We start from the raw sequence: 21702 nt of genomic DNA on the forward strand, positions 1-21702 counted from the left end.
CTGAAAAATATTTAGCTGCAAAACAGATTAAATGGCAACACTAAACTCAAATAAACAGTTGCCTTTGACACCATTTCTTTAAGCCTTTTCACCTGCTCCTCAATGTTATCGATCAGTCAGATTTCCCCCACGGGCTCTACAGTCCGTCCTGCTGTCCCACCAGTTCTTCAAGGGCAGGGATGCAGATTTAGAATGAAAGTAGCAGGTTGTGTTAAGTAGAAGCCACCCAGGCTTGCACCGGCCGCAGCTGTTTTCTGTTGAATGCGGCACACTGGAGTTGACAGGAAGCAGAGATTTTATTTTGAAAATAAGAATTTAGAAGCGTCTCACTGATCTCGGATGTGTTGGAATGCAGGGTTGCTCTCTCCTGCTGCAGCTTCTGAAGCTTAAGCTGAAGGTTGTCGCTTATGCTTGTGTTGCTCCGTAGCTGCATTTTCAGCTGACTGATCACCTCTTCCGTCCTGGAGAACTTTTAGGGCTTGCAGTTTTGTCAGCATGCAGTTGTTTTGACAGTTGTTGAAATAGTTTCATTTCCCTTTTTACTGGAAGACAGTCATCAACGCAACTGTGCATGTGCATGATGGGGCAACAATGAGTATGAAACAGCCTTTTTTTTTTTTTTTTGGCAAAAATACAGAAACTTTATTGTTTTGGGGAAAATGACACCAGCAATTAATAAATGGTGATGAAACGCAGTTGAAATCATGCACAAATGGAGTTCATTGGGGAAAATAGAAACATTATTCTTTGTTTTCCTCTACTTTAAAGCTCTTTCACATATCCAGTACAGTCTAGTTCCTCTACAATTGGCATCATTACGTGTCTTCCAGGGGTTTTGTTCACTGTAATATGAAGCCCCACAGTCTTCTCCATGTCCGTTGTCATTGGGCTCTCCATCCCTCCAGAACCTTTATAATGGAAATAAAGTTACAATCACCCATGACGATCACTTGTCGTTCGACAGGGGTTCTCTCACCTCTGCTCCACCTCAGTTACGTTATTGATCCACACCCACGTTCCTTCAATCTCTGTGTCTCTAATGCCAAGCCAGAAGGATTTGTCCCAGAACGGTCCACTTTCTAACTGTATCAGAGTTTCAATGTTGTGGCTCACGAACGTCTAGGGAAGTTTAAAAAAAAAAAGTGCTGGTTTGTAGCCTATGTCTGGCGGTGGTCTTGACCCGCTTGGCGTTGACCCACCTGCTCCTCTGGGCTGTCGACGATAACCAGGTCGGCTTCTCGTCTGATGCAGTCCGCTTTGCTGTCATCCCAGTTCTTTTTGAGTGAGCGGCTTTCAACAAAAGAAAAGAAATAGCAAGAGGACATAAAATGGGTCCACCTGGAGGGACAGCCACAGCTTTCCACTGGCAGAAAGAAAGAAATGTCAGCGTAGGTGTTTGAGCATGAACGCATCTATCCACCAGCATCTCCGCCTCACCCAGAGCAGTGTAATTGGCCTTCAAGCTAGCTTTCTCCTTTTCCATCACCTCCATCTGCCTCTGATACTTGTCATTGATGACCTTCAGCTCAGTGATCTGCTTCTTCATTTGGGCATGGTTTTGGACCGCTGTGTCTAAGGCAGACTTTGCCGTGTCTCTGGCTTCCACCACGTTACTGTGGTTGCTCATGAGGTCGTCCAGCCCACCGAGGAGCTCAGCTGCAGCCGCGTGCGTATCGTGCAGGGAGCCTTGCCTGGCTTTGGCACCTGCAGAGGTGAAACCCATTTATTCCTGAGCAGACAATGTGATGTGATTAAAAATCAATGCCGAGAAGAGAACGTGGGAAATAAAAGATTTGGTGGACGGTTGTTCTCACAGTTGATCCCAGTGGCAATGGCTGCTATCAGCAAAATTGCGTTCAACAATCCCAGACCCAACACGACCAGTCGATGGTTCGGCAAAGCAGGCACAGCCGGGAAAACTAATAACCGAAAAGAAAACAAGCTATTTCCCAAAAATTACAGTGAAAGGAACAATGGGAGAAAAAAAGTACAATAGTTTCATTGTGTTCATGTTTTTGTCATTCTGGACTCTCCTAAATAGAGTTCTGAACCTGAATCAAGACAAAACATGAAAAAGAACAGAAGAGAGAAATATTGGTACCTTGTCTACATGATTCTAGGCAGTGGAAGAATTGCCCCTTTATGCTGTCCAGTTTCCTTCTCTGGAAATTCTCCATGGCCGCGCTGACTCACATTCAGTTGCTCAGCTGTCCGTCTTCTCTTTTATACCTGGAGGAGGCAGAGTCAGTCAGAACGTGATCGCTTCCTGGTGGTGGGTGATCTTGTGTGCAGGTATCGTAGGAATTATCCAAGTGTTAGGTTCAAACGACCTGAAACACGAGAAAAACAAATGAGGCAAAGACAACAGTTTTGAATTTTACTTGCAAGGAGAACGGAGAGATGTGCTCAGTTACAGATCTCCAACACGTTCTGACGCACAACTTCCGCCATCCTTCCTTTATTGAAATTAGGAGGTCCCTAGTTACACAGAATTCAAATGTGCCTAAAGGGAGGGGGAAAACACAAGACAGCAGGTCCCAAACAAAGCAAAAGACTGTAAATCATAATGGTGAGATTATACGTAGGTCTTCACTGATTTGATTAGCTTAGCTCGCAAAGAGCACATTCTTCCATATCAGACAGATTAAAAGAACACCTGGGTCAGGCCCTGCAGCTCTATCTCCAGTCAATGTCACTTCCCCACAGCAGCTGCATTTCTGTCACCTTTGACCAGAGAAGTTCGAGTTCACACATCAAGCATCATGAACATTAAGCATTAGCAAATACCGTATGGCCCGAATATAAGACGGTGTTTTTTGCGTTGAAATAAGACTGAAAAAGTGGGGGTCGTCTTACATTCGCGGTCTAGATATTATACCCATTCACAACGCTAGATGGCGCCAGATATCTTTAAAGCGAATATTATTCCATGTCTGCTGAATATCCAGCTACTTGTCAGGTTTTCCCTCCCACAGAGATATCTGCAACCGATCTTTGCTGGGTGCTCTGTAAATATTGCATAAATATGTCTCTGTGCATGTCCATACTTTCCATTTGACTCTCTTAGAAACTAAATTATTATTTTAAAAGTATTGCTTAAAGTTATATAGTACATATTGAAACATACAGTACTCTTAAGATGTTAGGATAAAATTATTTTTTTAATTATTTCATTACCAAAGAAGAAAAAGGCCTGAATAGTTTTCCCTCAAACATTGCTACACATATATTTAAACTAACCTTTGCATGTATTCATAGTTAAGGAGATCTACATTTATTAGGTAAAAGTTTAGCTAAGGTACAAGATTGGAAAACCCTGAATACCCTCCAAAAAATGGTTTTAACGTTATGATACATCTTTTATTTCGACAATTTCCGGTTTCAAACAGGATACACCTGATAAATTATTGTTTTGGTGCTTTGGTTCGGTTTTATTCTGGCAGAGACGTTCAGAACAAATCACTTTTATTGCGTGTTAAAGTTTCCACAGTATTTTATGCAGTCTTGTAATAGAGAGTATTTTCTTTTCTTTTAAAGCGACTCGTCAAGCTAACCACACCGCGCACTTACCCGTTGCCGGAAACGGTTGATTTTCGTCGTAAAAACATACTGTCCTTACCGTGAAGGGAGATATTTTATTCTGAAACTTAAAAAAATTGGCTAAACTTCATGTTTTTGATGTTTTCAACTTGACCCAATTGGAACCCCTGTTAGTTGCACGCAGTTGTTTTACGTTTTATTTCCCCTGCTTCGTGTATATCACTCGGGTTCGAGGCATCAAGTGGTGCTAACTTTGCCTGGTTTGTTAGCCAACGCCGCTAACGTCAACATGTCAGACGTCAGAGCGTCTATGTAGGAGTTTCTTAGAAAGAGTTGTCGTACGGCCTGTAGGGATTATTTCCATCACTGCCTTACAAGTCTCTTTGCAGAAATGTCATTGGAGGAGTACGAAAGACATTTCGACTCGCTAAATTCTGAATTAGGCGGCGGATCTGTGGTTAGTGAGCGATCGGGGTCGGGCACGTTTAATGGCGAAGAAGAGAAGTTGCATTACATTCCTATCCGGATCCTCGGAAGGGGGGCGTTTGGTGAAGCCACACTATACAGGAGAACCGAGGTAAAGTTTGGTGCAACGATGAGTTTACGCTGTAAAAACTTTGTTGGAGACTGTGTGCAAGTTCCCTCCAACTTTACTGGCCTTGTCCGAAGAATTAGCGCATATAGTGCCATCGTATACCATAAATGTATACATAAAGGCTGGATTTCGTGTGCATTAAGGTTTGTATGTGCGTGTGTCTGCTTAAGCCCATTGGTCTTGTTTTCCATGGGCTCTGTGAGAAATTCCTGAGTGAGGGAAGAAGATAGATGAGCCTGTATTAGTTTCGTGCACACACACACACACACACACACACAGACCGCATCGTGCTGCCTCTTTCTCAGAAACCAAACTGATTTCTTGATAAACCTGCAGTCAGGAAGTCCAGATGTTATCTATCATCTACTGGCGTCATTTAAGCCCCCCTATTCTGACTTCTTTAGGACAACTCTTTGGTGGTGTGGAAGGAGGTGGACCTGAAGTCACTCACTGAAAAGGAAAGCAGGGATGTCATGAACGAAATCAGCATCCTCTCCATGCTGGAGCACAACAACATCATCGCCTACTTCAATCACTTCATGGATAACAAGTCCCTGTTTATTGAGTTAGAATATTGCAATGGTAAGGTAATATTGCCTGTGTTCTCTCCTGAGAGGGGAGGGTTTAAATGTCGCCTGTTCATCTTCTCAATCCTTTTTCAGGAGGGAACCTGTATGACAAAATCAACCAACAGAAGGGGCAACTTTTCAGTGAAGAGGTATGCGGGCAGGATGGCAGGATAATTACTTTGTCAGCTATTTCCTAGTATATAACCTTTACGTGCTTCCAGGTGGTCATATGGTATTTGTACCAAATAGCCTCAGCTGTTTCTCACATTCACAAGGCTGGGATCTTACACAGGTGAGATTTACTTTGTGTCTGTTGGAATCCGGTTGCTTTTTTCCCCCTCAATCCCACCTTGTTTTCCTTCTCCAGAGATATTAAAACCCTGAACATTTTCCTGACAAAGACGGACCTCATCAAGCTGGGCGACTACGGCCTGGCAAAGAAGCTAGACTCTGAGTTTTCCATGGCGGAGACCGTGAGTAGTGATTCCCGTTCGTTGTCACCGCTTGGCTACTTCTGCTCCGTCCTGACACGTGTGGCGTGTTCGTCCTCTCTTCGTCCAGTGTGTGGGAACTCCATATTACATGTCACCGGAATTGTGTCAGGGAGCAAAGTACAACTTCAAATCTGACATTTGGGCCATGGGCTGTGTGATTTTTGAAGTTTTAACACTTAAAAGGACATTTGATGCAACGGTAGGTGTGTCAAACAGCACCAAATGAAACCCTGGTGTTTTTCCATCAATATTAATTAATTCTTCTATTTGTGTCTGTAAGAATCCTCTGAATCTTTGTGTGAAGATAGTCCAGGGCAACTGGACTATGGAAGTGAACTCGGACGTTTATTCGTCTGCACTGATCAAACTGGTTTACGACTGTCTCGATCAAGTGAGTAAAAGGGGGTAATTCTGGTAATTATTTATGTCACAGTGGAGTTCTGTAAAGGATTTGATGGTAATTGAGATCGTCTTCTCACAGGATCCTGCAAACAGACCAACAACTGAGCAGGTCCTGGACCAGCCGTTCATCTCCTGTTGCAGACAGTGAGTTGAGACCAAAAAAAAGGGTTTGGAAAATGTGTTTGACTCTGTTGTCTCCGGACTCTCACTGTTTCCTTCTGTTAGGGAGCTTGACGACCGAGTCGCCCTGCTGAACTCGGCTATGAAAAAACCCAAGTAGGTCGCCTCACGTCTGCCTGTTTAAAAGTCCCTTTTACGATTTTGTGCCGAGATGTTGTCATTTGCATCCCAGGCTGAGTACAGTGAGTGACACGTCAGTTGCTGTGGTGACCACTCGCTCAAGGGAGGTGTACTTCTGGGGTGGCGGCAAGTACACCCCCCAGAAAATGGACATGTTTAAAGGTGGCAGCTGTCCTCAACACGTGTGTGCAGGCGAGAGTCACTTTGCGGTGGTGACAGTGGAGAAGGAGCTTTACACCTGGGCCGTGAGTACTGAGACTGCACACTGTCGTCTGGGTGTTCTTGTCCTTGTTTCCAAGCGACTTCCTTACCCTCGCCTTTAGAATGTTCAGGGTGGAGCTAAGATGGTGGGCCAGCTGGGACACGGAGATCAGGCCTCGTACCGGCAGCCCAAAAAGGTGGAGAAGCTGCAGGGAAAGGCCATCCGTCAGGTGGCGTGCGGGGCAGACTTCACCGCCTGCATCACCGGTGGGTTTGAAAGGCACATTGGAATTCCAGGGAACTTTTTTCTTCACACCAGCTGCCGCCTGTTGCAGATGAGGACCAGATGTACATGTTCGGGTCGGACTATTATGGCTGCATTGGAGTGGAGGGTGAGCTCGGCACAGAGATACTGGAGCCGGTGCTTCTGGAGTTTTTCGAGGAGCGGCCCGTCCGTCAGGTTTCGTGCGGCGACAACCACGTCGTGGTCCTACTGCAGAGTGGCGAGATCTACTCCTGGGGCTGTGGAGAGTATGGTACATAGGTTTGTTCGGTTTCCAGGCTCTGGCAGTTTGTGTTTGTTTCACCCTGTTATATGTTTCGCTGTTTAGCGTATAAATACTCACTTACATCAATGATGCATCGTTAGAGCTCCTGGTGTGACTCAATCTAATTTTTTCTGCTGCAGGACGTCTCGGCCTGGAATGTGAGGATGACTTCTCTTCTCCAATGCAGGCAAGTTGTGTTTCCACTTTCTGGGATTTTCTCCTCTCTCTCTCATGGTCCATTCTCTTAGTGGTGTGAGATTATTTGAACTGCTTGTTGTTTTTATGATGTTTGAGGTTATTTTTTCCCATAGGTGGAGATCCCTAAGGGTGCTGCCATCTCCTCGGTGTCCTGTGGGAGCGATGGAACTTTCTTCCTGACGGAAGCCGGAAAAGTCCTAGCCTGTGGAAACAATGAGTTTAACAAACTTGGGCTGAACCAGGGAATCTCCGGTCTGAAAAACCACCCTGGAGAGGTACTGGGTCTTATTCTAAAAATCCACCGTAATAGAGATAGCCATGTTTATGTTGCTCTTCTTTCTCCGTTCACATTAGGTTTTTCAGAATGTCCTCTATGCCACCACCCTGACTGTAGCAAAGCAGCTGTCAAGATTCAAGATCCACGCCATAGCTCCAGGGAAGACCCACACAGCCGCCATCGACGGTACTCAAGAGGAGAGGACGATGTTTTTTTGCGAGTAATTCCTTCAAGGAATCATTTTTTCTGCTCTCTAAACCGGCAGGACGTGGTCGTCTGATCACCTTTGGTTGCAACAATTACGGCCAGCTGGGCGTGAAGGACTTCAAGAAGCACCAAGGTGTCCAAGTCCTCGTTGGACCTTTTGGAGGGAAAATATTGACCAAAGTGTCATGTGGGGATGGCTTTACCATCGTAGCCACTGAGGGTGAGAGCTGTAGTATCTTTGTGTGCTTGCTGTTGTTGGCCTTGACAGTTTTGTAACAAACCTCTGCAAATATTCTGAGTTGCTTCACAGTGTTCGCATGCTAACGTTAGCATTAGAACAGCTTCTCCTTGGCTGTCCCTGAGCATGTGACTATTGTGGCAGTGCATTTTCTTCACAAATTTAAAAACTCTTTTTAATCCTCACAGACAATCAGATCTTTGCCTGGGGAAATGGAGGAAACGGACGCCTTGGGATGCCTGCAGACAAGCGCTTTGGTTCAGAGGTGTGCCCTGCCATGCCAAGGCCCATTTTTGGCTCCCTCCACCATGTGCCGGATCTTTCTTGCCGGGGCTGGCACACTATCATCATCATGGGTTCGTGAAGAAAAACAAATGCTCATACCAGTTCAATTAGCCATCTGTGTGATTTGTTTTTCTTTTTTCCTGCAGAAAAGGTTCTTAACTCCAAGACTATTCGCTCAAACAGCAGTGGATTGTCAATCGGTAAGAGCTTCTGAATTGGTGTGCATCCCTTCGGAAATGCGCCTGTGTGTTTGTTGATGATTCGGTTGTGTTTTTGAGGAGGAGTGGGTCAGGAGGCTTCTGCAACTTTTGTGGAAATGGACATTGAACCAGGCTCGGAGACGGAATGCCGTGACAGGGGTCTCGGAGGAACGCTGGAGGACAACAGGGAGGAGTGCTTGTTAGAGACCCCGATGATGTCGGCAGCGAACCAGACCGGGGACAGCTCCTGTCCCCTCTGGCTTAGAAAGGTCTGTTGTCGTGACGCGGTGGAACAGGACGCCCTCTCTTTTTGTTGACACAAAATGTGCGACGGGGTGTATCGTCCAACAGGAACTAGAGGACGCAGAGTTCATCCCAATGCCGGAGGACTGTGATCTACCCACCCCTGATCAGCTGGCTTCCTTCTCCAAAAGCGTCACTCTCCCGTACGGGGAGTTGAAGGAGCTAAAAGCCGCCGCCGCAGCAGTCGGCAGCAGAAATTGCCTATCGGTAAATGCTAATAAGCCGCGCTTTGCTTCCGTCTCAATGCGTGTCACACTCTCATGTCACCCTTTCAACCCTGTCCTTCCAAAGACTAAACGAATGACCAGCGGTAAGGTGAATGGACTGGAGGAGACTAACATCTGCAGCAAAGGAGATCCGGTTAGATGCTGCAGGGCAAGCACGGAGGTCGCACAGGTACTGCAGTTGCACACTACAAATGAATCTAGTAGAGAACAACGCAACAGTGTTTGACCGAAGGACTTGATTCATAGCTGAGGGAGACGGTCGCTCGGCAAGAGAAGAGGATCCAGACGCTGGAGAAAAAAGTGAGTTGCTTCCGCCAGTTTGTCTGGCTGCGGCGGACGCCTGCGACTAACAGACCGCACTCCTCGCACCTCTAGATCGATGAGCAGCGGAAGGAGAACGAGAGGCTGTGGGCAGCCGTCAATCGCTCGGCGCTGCAGGAGACGGGATGCGACAATAATGGAAACCATCGCTCGGACCGCACCCCAGGGGAGGGAGCAGGGTTCACGCACCACGGGAGTCGCTTTGCAGGGGCCAGCGTGTGAGCCTTCACGTGGAAATGTCCCGATGGTGGACAAAAGTGTTAAACACTCTACTTATTTTGTCGATCAGCTGGTTAGAGAAAGGTCGGAGGGCTGGTTGAACAGCGGCAGCTTCCTCCCCTTTCACAGCGGGTACACTTCTGTACACATTTTTCAGACGTTGCACCATTACATTTCACGGCGTATGAAGTAAAACAGCTTCCTGTCTCATATGCACGCGCGTTCATCTGAGTGCTGGGATCCAGATCCGGTCTGTAGAAACTCATGGGCCGGGTTGATCCTGATTGGACCTCAATGTCTGCAAGAGACGATCCGTTATGTGAACGTTAAAGGTCTTATTTCGGTATTCTCGCTGTAAGTGATTGCGATCGTCGGGGTTTTGCTCCTCAGACGTTAGTGTCTATCACCACCGAACACGTCCAAAGATCAGAGTCTCCTCCTCTCTGGGTGTCGAGGAAGGAAGTGTAGGCTTTTATTGTGAAAAGATCACGTTTTATTTGTCACTTTACTTTTGCTTTATCTGACATTCTCATCAACAATATGAAACCATGTCTCGTTTTTGTCGTATTTATCAGATACTTAGTTATAACAAACACATTCTAAATATTTTGCAAATATATATATTTTAAATTTGCATGTTTTATTGTGTGAAATACAAACTACTGATTCTTTTTTTTGCCTTTCCTCGCCTCGAGTTGTCAGCGCAGCACAAGCTGGTCTATCCTCTACCTGTACAGTTTGAACACTTGAACAGTTTTTTCTAAATGTTAAAAGAAAAAAAAACATTGAACATGTTTATCATGTTGCAAACCTCACAGCTATACTGTAACTCTTTACTTATGTTTTGTAACCATTCTTTGTGGTAATTTTTTTGAAATATTTTACCATATTTAGTGTCATTTGCTAAAGCAAATTTGTAACTGAAGTATGTGAGGTCTGTTATATTGTCTATTGTGCAACATCACAATTAAAAGTATGCTTTCGTGTGGCATCACTCAGCTTGTTGGTGTTGGACCAGTGAAACCTCACAGTGATACAGATGAGGTGTTTTCACAGGTAAAAGTCCGGCTTTTACAAAAATAATGTGAGTGTAGTGCTTTAGGCTATTGCTATTTTCTTTTCTTCTTTTTTTGATAGTTTCTCTTGATATTTCTACAAGCAAATGCAGGATTACTGCAAACAGGTGATGGAAAGTAAAAAGCTCGGCAGTGAGACACCTGCTGAGATCAGTTTGATCGGCTGTGCTGTCCAGGCTGCAGCTCCAAAAAGTTGCAACCCGAGTCTAACGGAAGTCACTGTGCAGAGTGCTCGTTTGTCTTGGTTTCTGTCTTTTTTTCGTCAAAACCTGGAGACAAAATGTGCGATTAGTCTCTGAAAACAAAGAAATCAGAGGTGAAAAGCAGGGAAAATGGGACTGAATAAAATTGACCAGCCTACCTTGGTAGGTTCCGCTCCCCTGTGGGTTTTTAAGAACTGCTCCAGTTCCGTCCCCTTTGTCCTGTGGCGTTTGCCGTCATAAAGAGGACGCTGTGACGTTGAAACCTTCCTGCAGATCCTGAAATGAGCCTCCAACCGTTTGCTTTCAAAGCTTCTGTTGCAGACAGAGCAGGGCAGAAGCTGAAAGTCTTTGGGAACCTCAGCTGGTATTCTGGGCTGGGGACTCCAGATTGGGGGTAGCAGGGGTTTCTCGGTCTCTTCTCCTGGACCTCTAATGCGATCTGATATCTCATTTTGACTCATCTGGGGTCTCTTTGGATTGTCGCCTGTACGTAACTCTTTTCCTGCACAGGTGTGAAGCCCATTGCTTGTGTTTTCTCTGCTGTCCCCATCCCCCTTTCCTCTGATCAGCCTTTTCACACTATCTGTCCTCTGGAGATGGAGCCCTCCCACCATTTTTTGCCCATGAAATGTGATCTTGGGAGTTTTATCTTCCTTCCTTTGCAACTGGAGATACTGGACCACTAGATTTGCTACTTTTCCATCCTGTCTTTTTCCTTGCGTCGCCATCATGCCGGCATCCCTCACCGCTGCTCTCCCCCTCTTCTCTCTCTCCTCTTTCAGAGCATCAGCAGGTTCTCTTAGCTTATTTTGTCTCAGTTTTTCTTCGAGCTTCTGCAGCTTTTTCTGCAGCTTAGCTTTGTTTTCTTTAATTTTGTTGTCCATCTCCAGTTCTGTTTTGGTGAAACTACACCGTTTTATAGCACTTGGCTTTTGAAGCTCTGGCAGTCCTGGTGAGTTCTGTTTTCCTGGGTTGAGAAGCCATGTGTGGTCTTCGTTACTGGTTCTCTCACTACAAACAACACCACGCTGCGCTTGAGTGTATATAGGTCTATTTCCTCTATTGGACTGCATTTGTAAACTATGATTTCCTCTTGCGTTTGACTTCACTTGTTGGTTATAAGTTGCACATTAGACCCCTGATCCAGATCTTCTTTGAAGATGCTCAAGCCCTCCAACTTAGATGCTTAATTATCCACCAGAAAGGTTAAAAATGAGCCTAAAAAATCAGAAAGAAGATTTCTTATGATTGGAAAACATTACATGTTTGCTGTCAGATTGTGAGAACGCTAATCTTTACAATGTTTACAAAAAAAAAACACTCTACAAGGACATTCTGAAGGTAAACCGAACTGTTTTATTTCTACATTATCTGAAGTAAAAGAAAATGGTTGGCAAATTTTATTCATTCCTTCAAAGTTAAATATTAATTACTAGCAAGCAGCTTTAAAGCTTAAGTAAATTAGGGTTAGCATTAATTTGTTGTGCATTTAAATTTTATGTTTAAAAATAGGGGTGACAGTAGATAGGTACTATGGAATTAACAAACCAAAGCACTAGTTCTTATCTACCTTTAAAAAAGAAAAAGAAAAGTCAAAGCAAATAAACTTCTTCCTCAAACACATTTTCAGAAATGAGTTTAAGGATCTTATGTATGCAGCTGTATTTGCAGAATATAACAATTATGCATGTAATACATAATAACTATACATGTAATACCTACATAATGCACTTGTTGGTTCAGAAACTTATCCGACATTTCTGAGATGCAGTCTTATTGTTCAGCTATAATGTGCCTGTTTTTAATCTATATTTGCTACAAGTGTCTCTACATGAAATCAATACTCTACCTTCGGTTTACCACAGTCCTCAAAATTGCGCCTTCAATTTTTATTAAAATACTAACAGGTTCGTCTGTGTCCTCTAGACTTTCATGCTACAGATAATTTAGTGATGTTGTCAATGACTACCTCGTTGTCATATTCGTTGCCTAGAAACGGAATAGGTTCTTGTGCGTTCTCTGATTGGTTGCTTTTTAGTACGGTCTTGGGTCTTTCCTAATACGTCACTTCCTCAAACCGTTGATTCACGCTCATTTCCGGCAGGTGGCGGTATTTTACTTTTACGTTGGTTGCCAGCCACCAATCAAATCAGAGGAAGACTTGCGATCGGGCAGTTCATTTTAAGTCTTCTTACCCATTTAGAGGTGATTCTGACTTGTGATTTAACTTGATATGTCAATACGGCTTCGTTGCCGAGATAAACGTGTGAAATGTGCCTTTTTAAAGAATATTTCAAAATGCAAACCGTGTTAGCGTAGCATATTGTTACTGTGTAGTTTCGTTGCATAGAAGAGAAGATTTCGTTGCATAGTGTGTACTCCAAGACATCTATCGTACCTATAGTCTATAGTATCTATAGTACCTTTTGTCCTTTTTCTGTAGGTCCGACATGTCCAAGGAAGACCTGATTTCTGTGGATTATGAAATTTTTGGCAGAGTACAAGGTGTATTTTTTCGGAAATACACTCAAGTGAGTGCGGGTTAAATCAAGCTAGACATTATAGTTGAATAGTTAAATAAATGCTTGGAGTCCCGAGACTAATAATTAATCTATATTTGCTACAAGAGTCTACAAATACTGTGAAGTACAGAATGGTGGTTGGCATGACAGCAATGTAGGAAAGGGACATTGCTTTTGCATAAGCACTTGATTGTAGCCTAACTTGGATGTCAATCAAACAATTGCTGCATCGTTACTATACACTTGAAGCTATTTTCAGGGAGTAGGGAGTGACTGTTGTAATTCATTTCTTTTCCAGGCTGAAGGGAAAAAACTTGGCCTTGTTGGATGGGTCCAGAACACAGCTGCAGGAACAGTTCAGGGGCAGCTACAAGGGCCCCGCAGGAAAGTGCAAGAAATGCAAAATTGGCTGAGATCCACTGGGAGTCCAAGTTCACAAATAAACAAAGCAGAGTTCAAAAACGAAAAGACAGTTGCCAGTCTAGAACACTCCTCATTTAACATAGTAAAATAACTTAACTCATTTATTTATTTATTTATTTGTTTATCTTCTTGAGAATAAACCTCATATGATTAACAACAAACGTGTGTAGATCAAGTCTCAAACTCTGGAAGATACGTAAGGCCATGTGTCACATCACATTTAAATGATCTTGGAGTTTTTATTGTGAAAGCATGGTTTTTATTTATAATGTCAAATTTCATCTTTTTGATCGTATAGCTTAAATTTGTCAACATCAATGTACCAGTATCTCAGCAATACACCAGTACTGATTACTGATGAATATTCTTGCGAATTGCAACTGAGTGTTTATCAAGCATTTTGGTTGAACAGTATGTAATATAAAAAATAGATGCAATTAAAAGACAAAAATACCTGCCATTGTTTTTATTATTTCAAATTGGCAACAGGAAATTAATGTTGTAGAAGGAACATCGAACAACATGATGAGGTGGTTTTTCATGCTGAACACATTTAACATTATGGAAGTATCTGATATTTACAATTTTATATTCATATTTGTGAGTTTATATTAGTAATTGTAGGGGTGCTGCTGCCATATTTTAGGAGGCACTGACCTTTGCAGCAGCCTGGGTAGAGACTGGGGTTTGGCATTGTTGAAATAGATACAGAACACTTTTAAATTGCTTTATCTGTCTTACTGTGGAGGAGATACAGAAGGGACATCGAAACTTTCATTCAGACATAAAATTATTGGCTTTAACTTAAGATTGTTTTGTACAATTTAAAAATGAAAATGGTAAAAAGAGACAACAAACAAAATAAAGGGGGGTGTCATGGGTCCTTCCGATCAGCAGGTGGCGCTGTTTGAAATGCTAACACACACTAGTCCCTCTTAAGCGGCTTGACTAGCCCCTCTTGATTTTACTCGTTGATTGTAAACAGTCGCTTGGGATGTTTTGATATCTTATGCTTGAAATATGTTTCATGAATTCTGCTTAATGGATTTTTATTTAAAATGTATCCTTGTGAAATAATTTTATTTACTAGTAACAAGTTACTAAAAGACTCACACGCCAGTATTAAGCTGTTCGCTAGCTACAACTGCGATGGTAGTTAAGTACAGGTATCGAGCTGACTAAATTGAATGGATACCGCCATTAAATGCCTGCCTGTAGAGGTCCAAGGGAAGCTCCGGTCCGGTGTTACCATCCCCTCGCTTCAGCAGTGCGTGGAGGAGCTGATCCTCAACAGCATCGATGCCGAGGCGACCTGTGTGGGCGTCAGAATGGACATGGAGGCGTTCAAAGTGCAGGTGATTGACAATGGGAACGGGATGGACGCTGACAGTATGGACTGCGTGGGCAACAGGTACCACACCAGCAAATGCTACCGGGTCGAAGACCTGGACAACCTCAGCTGGTATGGCTTCAGAGGGGAAGCTCTGGCCAGTTTAGTGTCTTTAGCAACGCTCGTTGAAATCTCATCCCGGACGAAATCGTCACTCAAGACTCACGTCAAAATCTTTAAAGATGGCAAAGGTACGGAGGTATACGAAGCTGAGAAGTCAAGGCCGTCTGCAGGGACAACTGTTGTCCTTTGTAACTTCTTCTACAACATGCCAGTCCGGAGGAAGAGGTTGGACCCTGTGCTGGAGGGGGAGCGGATCCGCCACAGAGTAGAAGCCATTTCTCTCATGCACCCTTCTGTGTCTTTTACCCTAAAGAATGACTGCACCGCAACAATGCTCGTGCAGCTTCCTAAAGCCAAAAACACCTACCACAGATTTGTCCAGATTCACGGCCTCCATCGAGCCCAGAAGCTCGGTGAGGTCAACATTACTCATGGACGCTTCAGTGTTGTAGGACACATTGGCCGCGAGGGTCATTACAACAACTGCTCACAGTTCTTGTACGTGAATGAGAGGCTCCTGCTTAAAACGCGGATCCATAAACTGATAAACTTTCTCCTCCGCAAACCAAGCACAAATCAGAAAAATGATGGTGGTGAGCAATCGGTCGTCGGGAGTCCAAAGAACAAACGGAGCCAGGAGTTGCATGGAGTGTACGTCCTCAATATCAAATGCTGTTGTTCAGAGTATGACATAAGTCTTGAACCTGCCAAGACATTAATAGAGTTCAAAGACTGGGATGGTGTGTTGACTTGTGTAGAAGAGGCAGTCAAAAGCTTCCTGAAAAGGGAGAATTTGACTGTAGTTTCCCAAGATGAAGACTCTTTTAACATTAATACGACGGACCAAGAACGGCACGTCACTGGAACTGGTCAACAAGCAGTTAGCAATGTTTCTCTGACAGATTATGATATTGGAATGAAACTAGCATCTGATTCTGTTCATCGTAAGAGCCAAACCGACGGGAGCTTTTGCGCTGAGTCTGGTTTGATGAACTGTGAGGAAAAGACTGAAACGGAAGAGAGAACCGCTCATTCGGAGCCGGTTAAGAGCAAAGAAATAACCAGCGAATGTGGAAAGGAGCCACAAAGTGATCCTCTGAAACTGGAACCTGTCTGTGATCCCAACAATTTTGGAGGAAAGAGAGCAGCTTTTAGCAAACCTGAAGAACAACTAATAACAATTTCAGAAGAAGAGAGGAATATAACACCGAACTATACAGCTTCACCCAGCAACATAGAGACCATGAACAACTGTAATATTATTAAACAGATGTTACCAGCTTGTCAGGACACAGAAAAACAGAGAAGTAATGGAAAGATAAGTCTTTCCGATCCATATATTCATGAATGTCTGCAGGCTCCAGATCCATCCCAGATTAACATGTCAGTACATCAGCAACAAGCGCAGCTACTGAAAAGCAAAGACGAGTCATTTGCCTTCAAACGTAAAATCTCCCTGCATCCAGACTGTGACAGAGTGTGTCAGACTCCAACCCAAGACTTTGCTCCTGCCATTCCTTTGAAAATTCCCAAAATTTCCACCTGTCCGAGGGTGTTTTTGAGAAAAGAACCCGGGTCTCTGGAACAGTTCAGAAGAGTGTACGGTAAACCTGAAATCCTGAAACGAGCACCTGAAGTGACTACTCAGAGAAATGCTCCTTTAAATAACGCTACGGGTCCTTTAGGAGCAGAAAACAGCTCGAAAGGCTTCTGTAGCCCGACTCTAACGGTCCAGGTGGGAGGCAAAAAATCTTTAGCTGCCAAACTTTGCCGTATGAAACAACACAGCGTTAAAATCCCTCAAGGGATGGAACATTCCTCCAGGACAGATTCCCTCCAAGATGTCAATAATAACAGCGATCCCCATTTTAGTCCTGAGCCAGTCCCAGGATGCAGTGCCAATTTTCAGCTGTCTGAAAAAGAGGAACGTACCACAGCTGGTGACTGGCTTCTTCACTACGATACCTCTTTGGGAAAGATGGTTTCTGTTAACAAAGTTACCGGGCTCAGCCGCTATGAGGACCAACCTCAGGAGGAAACTGAAGTGCAGTGCACGTCTGACATCACCAACATGGCAGTGAATGTCATCTCTGAAATGGGTGAGTTTGTCGTGTTTTTGTGTGACATTAAGTTCCCAAAGAAAACCTTGTTCTTGTGCCTCAAACTGTAGGGATGGAATACAAGTGTTACCCGTTTCAGAGGGATCTAGTGTTGCCCTTTGTACCCAAATCCAGGAGTGCGAGAGTGATTAACGCCAGGCTTGATGGCAAAGGTAGCATCCACTCAGGACAAGCTTTTGGAGGTCTAACAAAGGTTTCTCAAAATGAAGTCTGTTTCAGTCATGTTTACATCCAAACTGCTTTTCAGGCACCAACGGCAGCAGCTTTAACTCACTAACCACACTGTACTCTAAGTGGAATAACCCCGTTTTCGTCCGACCTCCTACGGTAAAGAAGGCTCAAATGCTTTCTGCTCATTTATATGTTGTAACATTGACCCTGTTTTGTTTATTTGTCATTAAGAGCTGGCCTATGTTGACAGGTTGGGTTGGACATATCGCGGCAGCAAGCGGACGGACTGACCGTGAAGATCCACAACGTCCTCTATCCATACCGTTTCTCTAAGGCCATGATTCACTCAATGAAGGCAGACCTTCTCTTATTATTCCAGCAAAGTTTCTGTCTAATAATGGTGGTATTATCCCCCTTCAATATGCATTGATGTCATTACTATACTGTATGTTTAGGTCATCCATCAAGTCGATAAGAAATTTCTTGCGTGCCTTATTAGCACCAAAGATAGCCAGACTACAGACTCCCCTGACTCTGAAGGTAAAGGGTCGAGCTGTGCTGTTTTTGTCATTTTCTCTTTCATTTTAATGAACAAACTGTGGTATTTATACCAAATATCCAGGAAACCTGCTTGTGCTGGTGGATCAACACGCTGCACATGAGAGAGTTCGACTAGAAAATTTAATTGCAGGTAAAAAAAAAGCTCCAATCCAATAATCCAAACGAGCAACGTTGCAGCTTAAACAAATGAATGAGTTTGGTGGTCTAATATAGACTCCTATGAGGACGATCCAGCTGCTCCGGGGGAGAGACGTCTGTGCTCATCTTCCATTTTACCTCCACTTGAGATCAGTGTAACAGAAGAGGAGCTGAGGCTGTTCAGGTATATTTGCCTTCACTGCTGTGGTTCTTCAACAGGTTGGACCTCATCTGTGATGTAGAGCAGCAGCTTGAGCAATGATAGCAATAAAGTTGACAGAATGAGTGGGCACAGTGACGCAGCCCAGTGTCCCCTTGCTCTCCTACATCTTAGCACAGTGATTTTTAATTCCCTGATCTTTTATTTTCTTGTATCTTGTAACGTGCATTATAAGTAGAACCCACACATATGAATTTGTATGAAGTCAACAGGTGAAATAGGGCTCCCTCGTTACCTGGCTGCTGATGTATTTGTGGTTGTACTTGCTACAGGTCTTTCCAGCCCCATTTACAACGTTTAGGCCTAGAAGTGAAGTTCCCACAAGCAGAAGAACCACAGATTTTGGTCGGGAAGGTACCAGTGTGCTTTACGGAAAAGGAGAGCAATGAGCTGCGACGGGGCAGACTGTCTGTCATCAGGCCTATTGTTGAGGTGAGACAAATTCAGACCAACTGTAGCCCGTTTATTAAGGTTTTTAGTCTTGCAAAGTGGCTACAACGATAAATCATCCTGAAGACACGTACTGAACAGCCACTCCAACACCAGAAGACGATGTATTCTATTTTAGAAATGATTATGAATGATAATTCTCACCCCACATAAATTTTAAGCTTTCATTTCTAAACAGGAAGGTCCTCTTATAGAAGATGCTTGGCTGTGACTTGTTTGCAGCGATGTAATATAATTCACGTTTCAAAATAATGCTTTGTAACTTTGGAATGTCGTCAGCCTGATCCACCCTTCCCCTCTTCCACATGGTACAGTCTTGGTTCAATCATAAAACCTTGCAGGCCTAAAAGGAAGGCACTTCCTGTATTTGGCATCCACAACTGAGTGGGATTATCTATGGGAATTCTTCTCTGATGTGTCTGTAATCTTTTTGATCGGCCTGCATTCTGCTAATTTCCTGCAGAAAACTCAAATTTGTGATTGGTCAGGGGCAGAAATCTCCACCATTTCCATGTGAAGGTGGTCATGGAAAACCCGGCTTGACTCAGACCATTATTAAAGCGATCAGTAGTGACTGTTGCGTCCTTAACACTGTTTCCTCTCTGTCATCACACACCAGGAATATCTTCAAGAGCAGCTTGATGTGAGTCAAGAAAGATTGTTTTTTAAGTACTAATAAATAAGTGTAAATAAATAAGTAATATTGACAATCTTTTTTTCTATTTTATTTTGTCTCAGTTACTTCGCTCCACTGGCAGAGTTAGAGGAACTCTGCCTCTCACTGTGCTGAAGGTGCTAGCATCACTAGCATGTCATGGTAAATGCATTTTTTCTTCAGCTTTAATTTCATTAATACAAATTTCTATGAAATAAGTACAAAATACATGAATTTACATGCATCCAACAGGTGCCATCAAATTCAACGACAGCCTGAGCAAAGACGAATGTCACAGCTTGGTGGCTTCCTTGTCCTCCTGCCAGTTGCCATTCCAGTGTGCTCATGGTCGCCCATCCATCGCCCCTTTAGTTGACATCCTCCATCTGGACAAAGACCAGAAGGTGCTGCTCTGCTCCGTCAGACATGGCTGGTTGCTAAACGTACCATTGGAACTATTGTTCAGTGCAGCAATCTGATGGAGACTAAGTGTTGTTTTCCTTGCAGGAACTGCAGAGGCCCAACCTCCAAAAGCTGAGAAGAATGTATAAAGCATGGCAACTGTATGGAAATAAATAAGTCGGTGTCTACTTTATTTTAAAATGTTTATTTATTGATGTACTTTTCCTTTAAAATTCCATTAAATGTTTCAAAACTCGTAACCCAAACCTGGCTTTATTTAAAAAAGAAGCAACTGTAGTTTCCCACAACAACATAGAAAAAATAAATAAGAACAATAATATAGAAAAATGTACCATCAGAAATACAAAGACAGACTGTGGTGACCATGGAAATGGTTAGCCTCAAGTCTTTTTAAGAATGAGCAGTAACATTCACTCAATTAGCTTCCTTGTCTTGAAGAAGCGTTTCAAATAGAAAACTTGCCAGAGGGCCAGTGCGCTCAGACAGGCCATGGAGATGATGCTGAGGAACAGCACTCGACTGTTGGTGGAAGCTGTTGGAGACAAAAGGGAGAAGCGCTACAGATGGCAACATAAAATAGGAATATCTCTGGTGTGTCCCACACCACAAGGTGTTGAGACATTTATTTAGTTCTACTTCAGTCACTTAGATCGAGTGTTCTTTGCTTTACAAGTTCAGAGCTCCACCAGGGAAGATACTGTGTTTGTCTTAGAACTGGAATAGGTGCAAGCGAGTGGTGAGTAAATTTACTTTTCTTTTGCGGAGCACATATTCACTTAAAGATTTACCGTTGGTGGATTCCATTTCTTCCTTCCGTTTCATGAAGAAGACCGAGCTCTCTGCGATGGACTGCGCAAGCTGCTCAATCTCCTTCATCTTTGCTTCAAGCGGAGTCAGTTTCTCCCAGTTTTCAGTCTGACAGTGAAATTGGGACAACTGTGACATCCTCACTTCTGTCATAAATTTAATCCTATACCAAAACTCACCCCTTTGCGGTCTTGTGCTTCCACGCCACTCTTCACATTTAGTTTGACCATTTGATCTGGGACTTTTCCGCTGCCTGGTGACCAATATTTATAGTGTGATTTTGTTTCTCAATACAATTACTCTACTACCGACCAAAGTTTATATTATTCTAATATCTTGAGTTACAGGTTTTGCCAAGAATCGTACCCATTGGAGACCTGCTGTAGAAGCATAGGTCAAATTTGTCCTGCTTTTCTGTTGTGAATGAGAATCTCCCTTTTGTGGCATTCTGCCTGATGTACAACAAGAAGCCTTTAGAATCAATGATCTGAGGAAAGAAGTAAGAGAATAATAGAATAATGTAGCGGCAAATCCAGAATGGAACATCTGCATAATGAATCTTGATTAAATGTGTCTTGGTACATTTTGTTTAAGCTTCAGTGAAATACAGTGAAATGGTATAAGTGAATATTCCACACGAGTGGTTCCACATTACTAGGTCAAAAGATATTTGATTTATTGCCCACAGGCCCCTTCAAAATAAGAGTTTATTGTACATCTTTAAGCCGTTTATCTAAAAAAAAACTCAACTGAAGGACAGGGTGTTCATTTATTAATGATCCAAAACCTATTTTCATTGAACAATTAATTTTGTTTTCTTTTTGCCAGGGTAAACGTTGCCATATGTCACTGCTGTGAGACGTTCGCGTACCTTCAGGTCGGTTGTAGTTCTCGGCTCATCACTGAGCTCGTACTCGCCTGCGAACAGCACGTTCTCCTGGGTGTCCTCGTACAGGCATTTCACGCTATTCACCGGCAAATGGAAATTAATGGCGAACCCGATGTCTGACAGAACCGGTATTAAAAGGAGAGCATAAACTCTTGCCATGCTGAGTGACGGTTAGTGAAGGTGACGCTGCTGTTCCTCCTGTCAGAATTTTCCCCGCCTCCTTGTTCTCGTTTACAGTTCCGCTCCCTTCGGTTCCGCCTTAAGTCACGTGTGTCTGCCGCCCCCACATGTTCACCCTCCCTCCCCCAGTAAACAATTCAGTGTCATTCTCTCCTTTTTTTTAGATCTGCATATAGCTCTGAATTCTTTTTTTTTTTTTTTGCAAACTCCGGCTAGCTAAGTCCTAAAACAATGTCTTCTGAAAAGATAGCCATTTATCTAAAAATAAATAAACACATTTCCACAAC

At 43.4% G+C, this 21702-nt stretch overlaps 4 protein-coding genes and 1 long non-coding RNA gene across 9 annotated transcripts; 2 read left to right on the forward strand and 3 right to left on the reverse strand.

Moving 5' to 3' along the window:
• Positions 1-608: 608 nt before the first annotated feature.
• LOC105419366 (CD209 antigen-like protein C) lies at positions 609-2381 on the reverse strand. 2 transcript variants are annotated; one of them, XM_029831062.1, is made up of 6 exons: positions 2102-2381; positions 1815-1919; positions 1438-1704; positions 1200-1363; positions 977-1119; positions 609-908 (listed from the first exon to the last, which is right to left on the reverse strand). In XM_029831062.1, the coding sequence occupies exons 1-6, from the start codon at positions 2175-2177 to the stop codon at positions 758-760; spliced, it is 906 nt and encodes a 301-aa protein (XP_029686922.1). In that variant the 5' UTR covers positions 2178-2381; the 3' UTR covers positions 609-757. The 2 variants fall into 2 exon arrangements, with proteins under 2 accessions (XP_029686922.1, XP_029686925.1); XM_029831065.1 differs by having other exon boundaries at positions 977-1083; positions 2102-2380.
• Positions 2382-3666: 1285 nt separating this feature from the next.
• On the forward strand, positions 3667-10118 carry nek9 (NIMA related kinase 9). 2 transcript variants are annotated; one of them, XM_011616976.2, is made up of 23 exons: positions 3667-4117; positions 4540-4717; positions 4798-4853; positions 4926-4996; positions 5072-5177; positions 5266-5397; positions 5479-5589; positions 5680-5744; positions 5826-5876; positions 5953-6145; positions 6224-6368; positions 6437-6637; positions 6790-6836; positions 6961-7122; positions 7202-7310; positions 7390-7551; positions 7758-7925; positions 8001-8054; positions 8133-8323; positions 8406-8564; positions 8649-8753; positions 8831-8884; positions 8960-10118. In XM_011616976.2, exons 1-23 carry the CDS (start codon positions 3932-3934, stop codon positions 9125-9127), a joined length of 2874 nt encoding a protein of 957 aa, XP_011615278.2. In that variant the 5' UTR covers positions 3667-3931; the 3' UTR covers positions 9128-10118. The 2 variants fall into 2 exon arrangements, with proteins under 2 accessions (XP_011615278.2, XP_011615282.2); XM_011616980.2 differs by having other exon boundaries at positions 3668-4117; positions 8136-8323.
• Positions 10119-11347: 1229 nt separating this feature from the next.
• Positions 11348-12585, reverse strand: LOC115248162 (uncharacterized). The gene is made up of 2 exons (XR_003887146.1): positions 12253-12585; positions 11348-11621 (listed from the first exon to the last, which is right to left on the reverse strand). It is a non-coding gene; the product is annotated as an uncharacterized lncRNA (long non-coding RNA).
• A 1305-nt stretch (positions 12586-13890) lies between these two features.
• Positions 13891-19778, forward strand: mlh3 (mutL homolog 3 (E. coli)). 3 transcript variants are annotated; one of them, XM_011616961.2, is made up of 12 exons: positions 13897-16900; positions 16972-17073; positions 17169-17248; positions 17343-17447; positions 17548-17632; positions 17715-17783; positions 17867-17975; positions 18284-18443; positions 19081-19104; positions 19200-19278; positions 19369-19520; positions 19624-19778. In XM_011616961.2, the coding sequence occupies exons 1-12, from the start codon at positions 14536-14538 to the stop codon at positions 19693-19695; spliced, it is 3402 nt and encodes a 1133-aa protein (XP_011615263.1). In that variant the 5' UTR covers positions 13897-14535; the 3' UTR covers positions 19696-19778. The 3 variants fall into 3 exon arrangements, 2 of the variants coding, with proteins under 2 accessions (XP_029687630.1, XP_011615263.1); XR_965527.2 differs by lacking the exon at positions 19624-19778 and having other exon boundaries at positions 13891-16900; positions 18925-19104; positions 19369-19414; XM_029831770.1 differs by lacking the exon at positions 16972-17073 and having other exon boundaries at positions 13895-16900.
• Positions 19708-21472, reverse strand: LOC101068060 (transmembrane emp24 domain-containing protein 10). The gene is made up of 5 exons (XM_003962628.3): positions 21218-21472; positions 20713-20833; positions 20526-20599; positions 20328-20454; positions 19708-20071 (listed from the first exon to the last, which is right to left on the reverse strand). Exons 1-5 carry the CDS (start codon positions 21392-21394, stop codon positions 19950-19952), a joined length of 621 nt encoding a protein of 206 aa, XP_003962677.1. The 5' UTR covers positions 21395-21472; the 3' UTR covers positions 19708-19949.
• Positions 21473-21702: the final 230 nt, after the last annotated feature.

The sequence above is a fragment of the Takifugu rubripes genome, chromosome 2 (assembly GCF_901000725.2).
Source record: "Takifugu rubripes chromosome 2, fTakRub1.2, whole genome shotgun sequence".
In the NCBI taxonomy this organism is placed as follows: Eukaryota; Metazoa; Chordata; class Actinopteri; order Tetraodontiformes; family Tetraodontidae; genus Takifugu; species Takifugu rubripes.

Coding starts and splice junctions, on each gene's coding strand:
- LOC105419366 (XM_029831062.1), bottom strand. CDS start 2,177: ATGGAGAATTTCCAGAGAAGGAAACTGGACAGCATAAAGGGGCAATTC. Junction 1,705..1,814: donor CATTGCCACTGGGATCAACT/GTGAGAACAACC, acceptor TCACCTCTGCAG/GTGCCAAAGCCAGGCAAGGC. Junction 1,364..1,437: donor GGCCAATTACACTGCTCTGG/GTGAGGCGGAGA, acceptor TCTTTCTGCCAG/TGGAAAGCTGTGGCTGTCCC.
- nek9 (XM_011616976.2), top strand. CDS start 3,932: ATGTCATTGGAGGAGTACGAAAGACATTTCGACTCGCTAAATTCTGAA. Junction 6,146..6,223: donor AGGAGCTTTACACCTGGGCC/GTGAGTACTGAG, acceptor CCTCGCCTTTAG/AATGTTCAGGGTGGAGCTAA. Junction 6,837..6,960: donor ACTTCTCTTCTCCAATGCAG/GCAAGTTGTGTT, acceptor TTTTTCCCATAG/GTGGAGATCCCTAAGGGTGC.
- mlh3 (XM_011616961.2), top strand. CDS start 14,536: ATGGATACCGCCATTAAATGCCTGCCTGTAGAGGTCCAAGGGAAGCTC. Junction 17,074..17,168: donor CGCCAGGCTTGATGGCAAAG/GTAGCATCCACT, acceptor ACTGCTTTTCAG/GCACCAACGGCAGCAGCTTT. Junction 19,279..19,368: donor AGCATCACTAGCATGTCATG/GTAAATGCATTT, acceptor TGCATCCAACAG/GTGCCATCAAATTCAACGAC.
- LOC101068060 (XM_003962628.3), bottom strand. CDS start 21,394: ATGGCAAGAGTTTATGCTCTCCTTTTAATACCGGTTCTGTCAGACATC. Junction 20,600..20,712: donor CTACAGCAGGTCTCCAATGG/GTACGATTCTTG, acceptor ATTGGTCACCAG/GCAGCGGAAAAGTCCCAGAT. Junction 20,455..20,525: donor AAGCACAAGACCGCAAAGGG/GTGAGTTTTGGT, acceptor TTTCACTGTCAG/ACTGAAAACTGGGAGAAACT.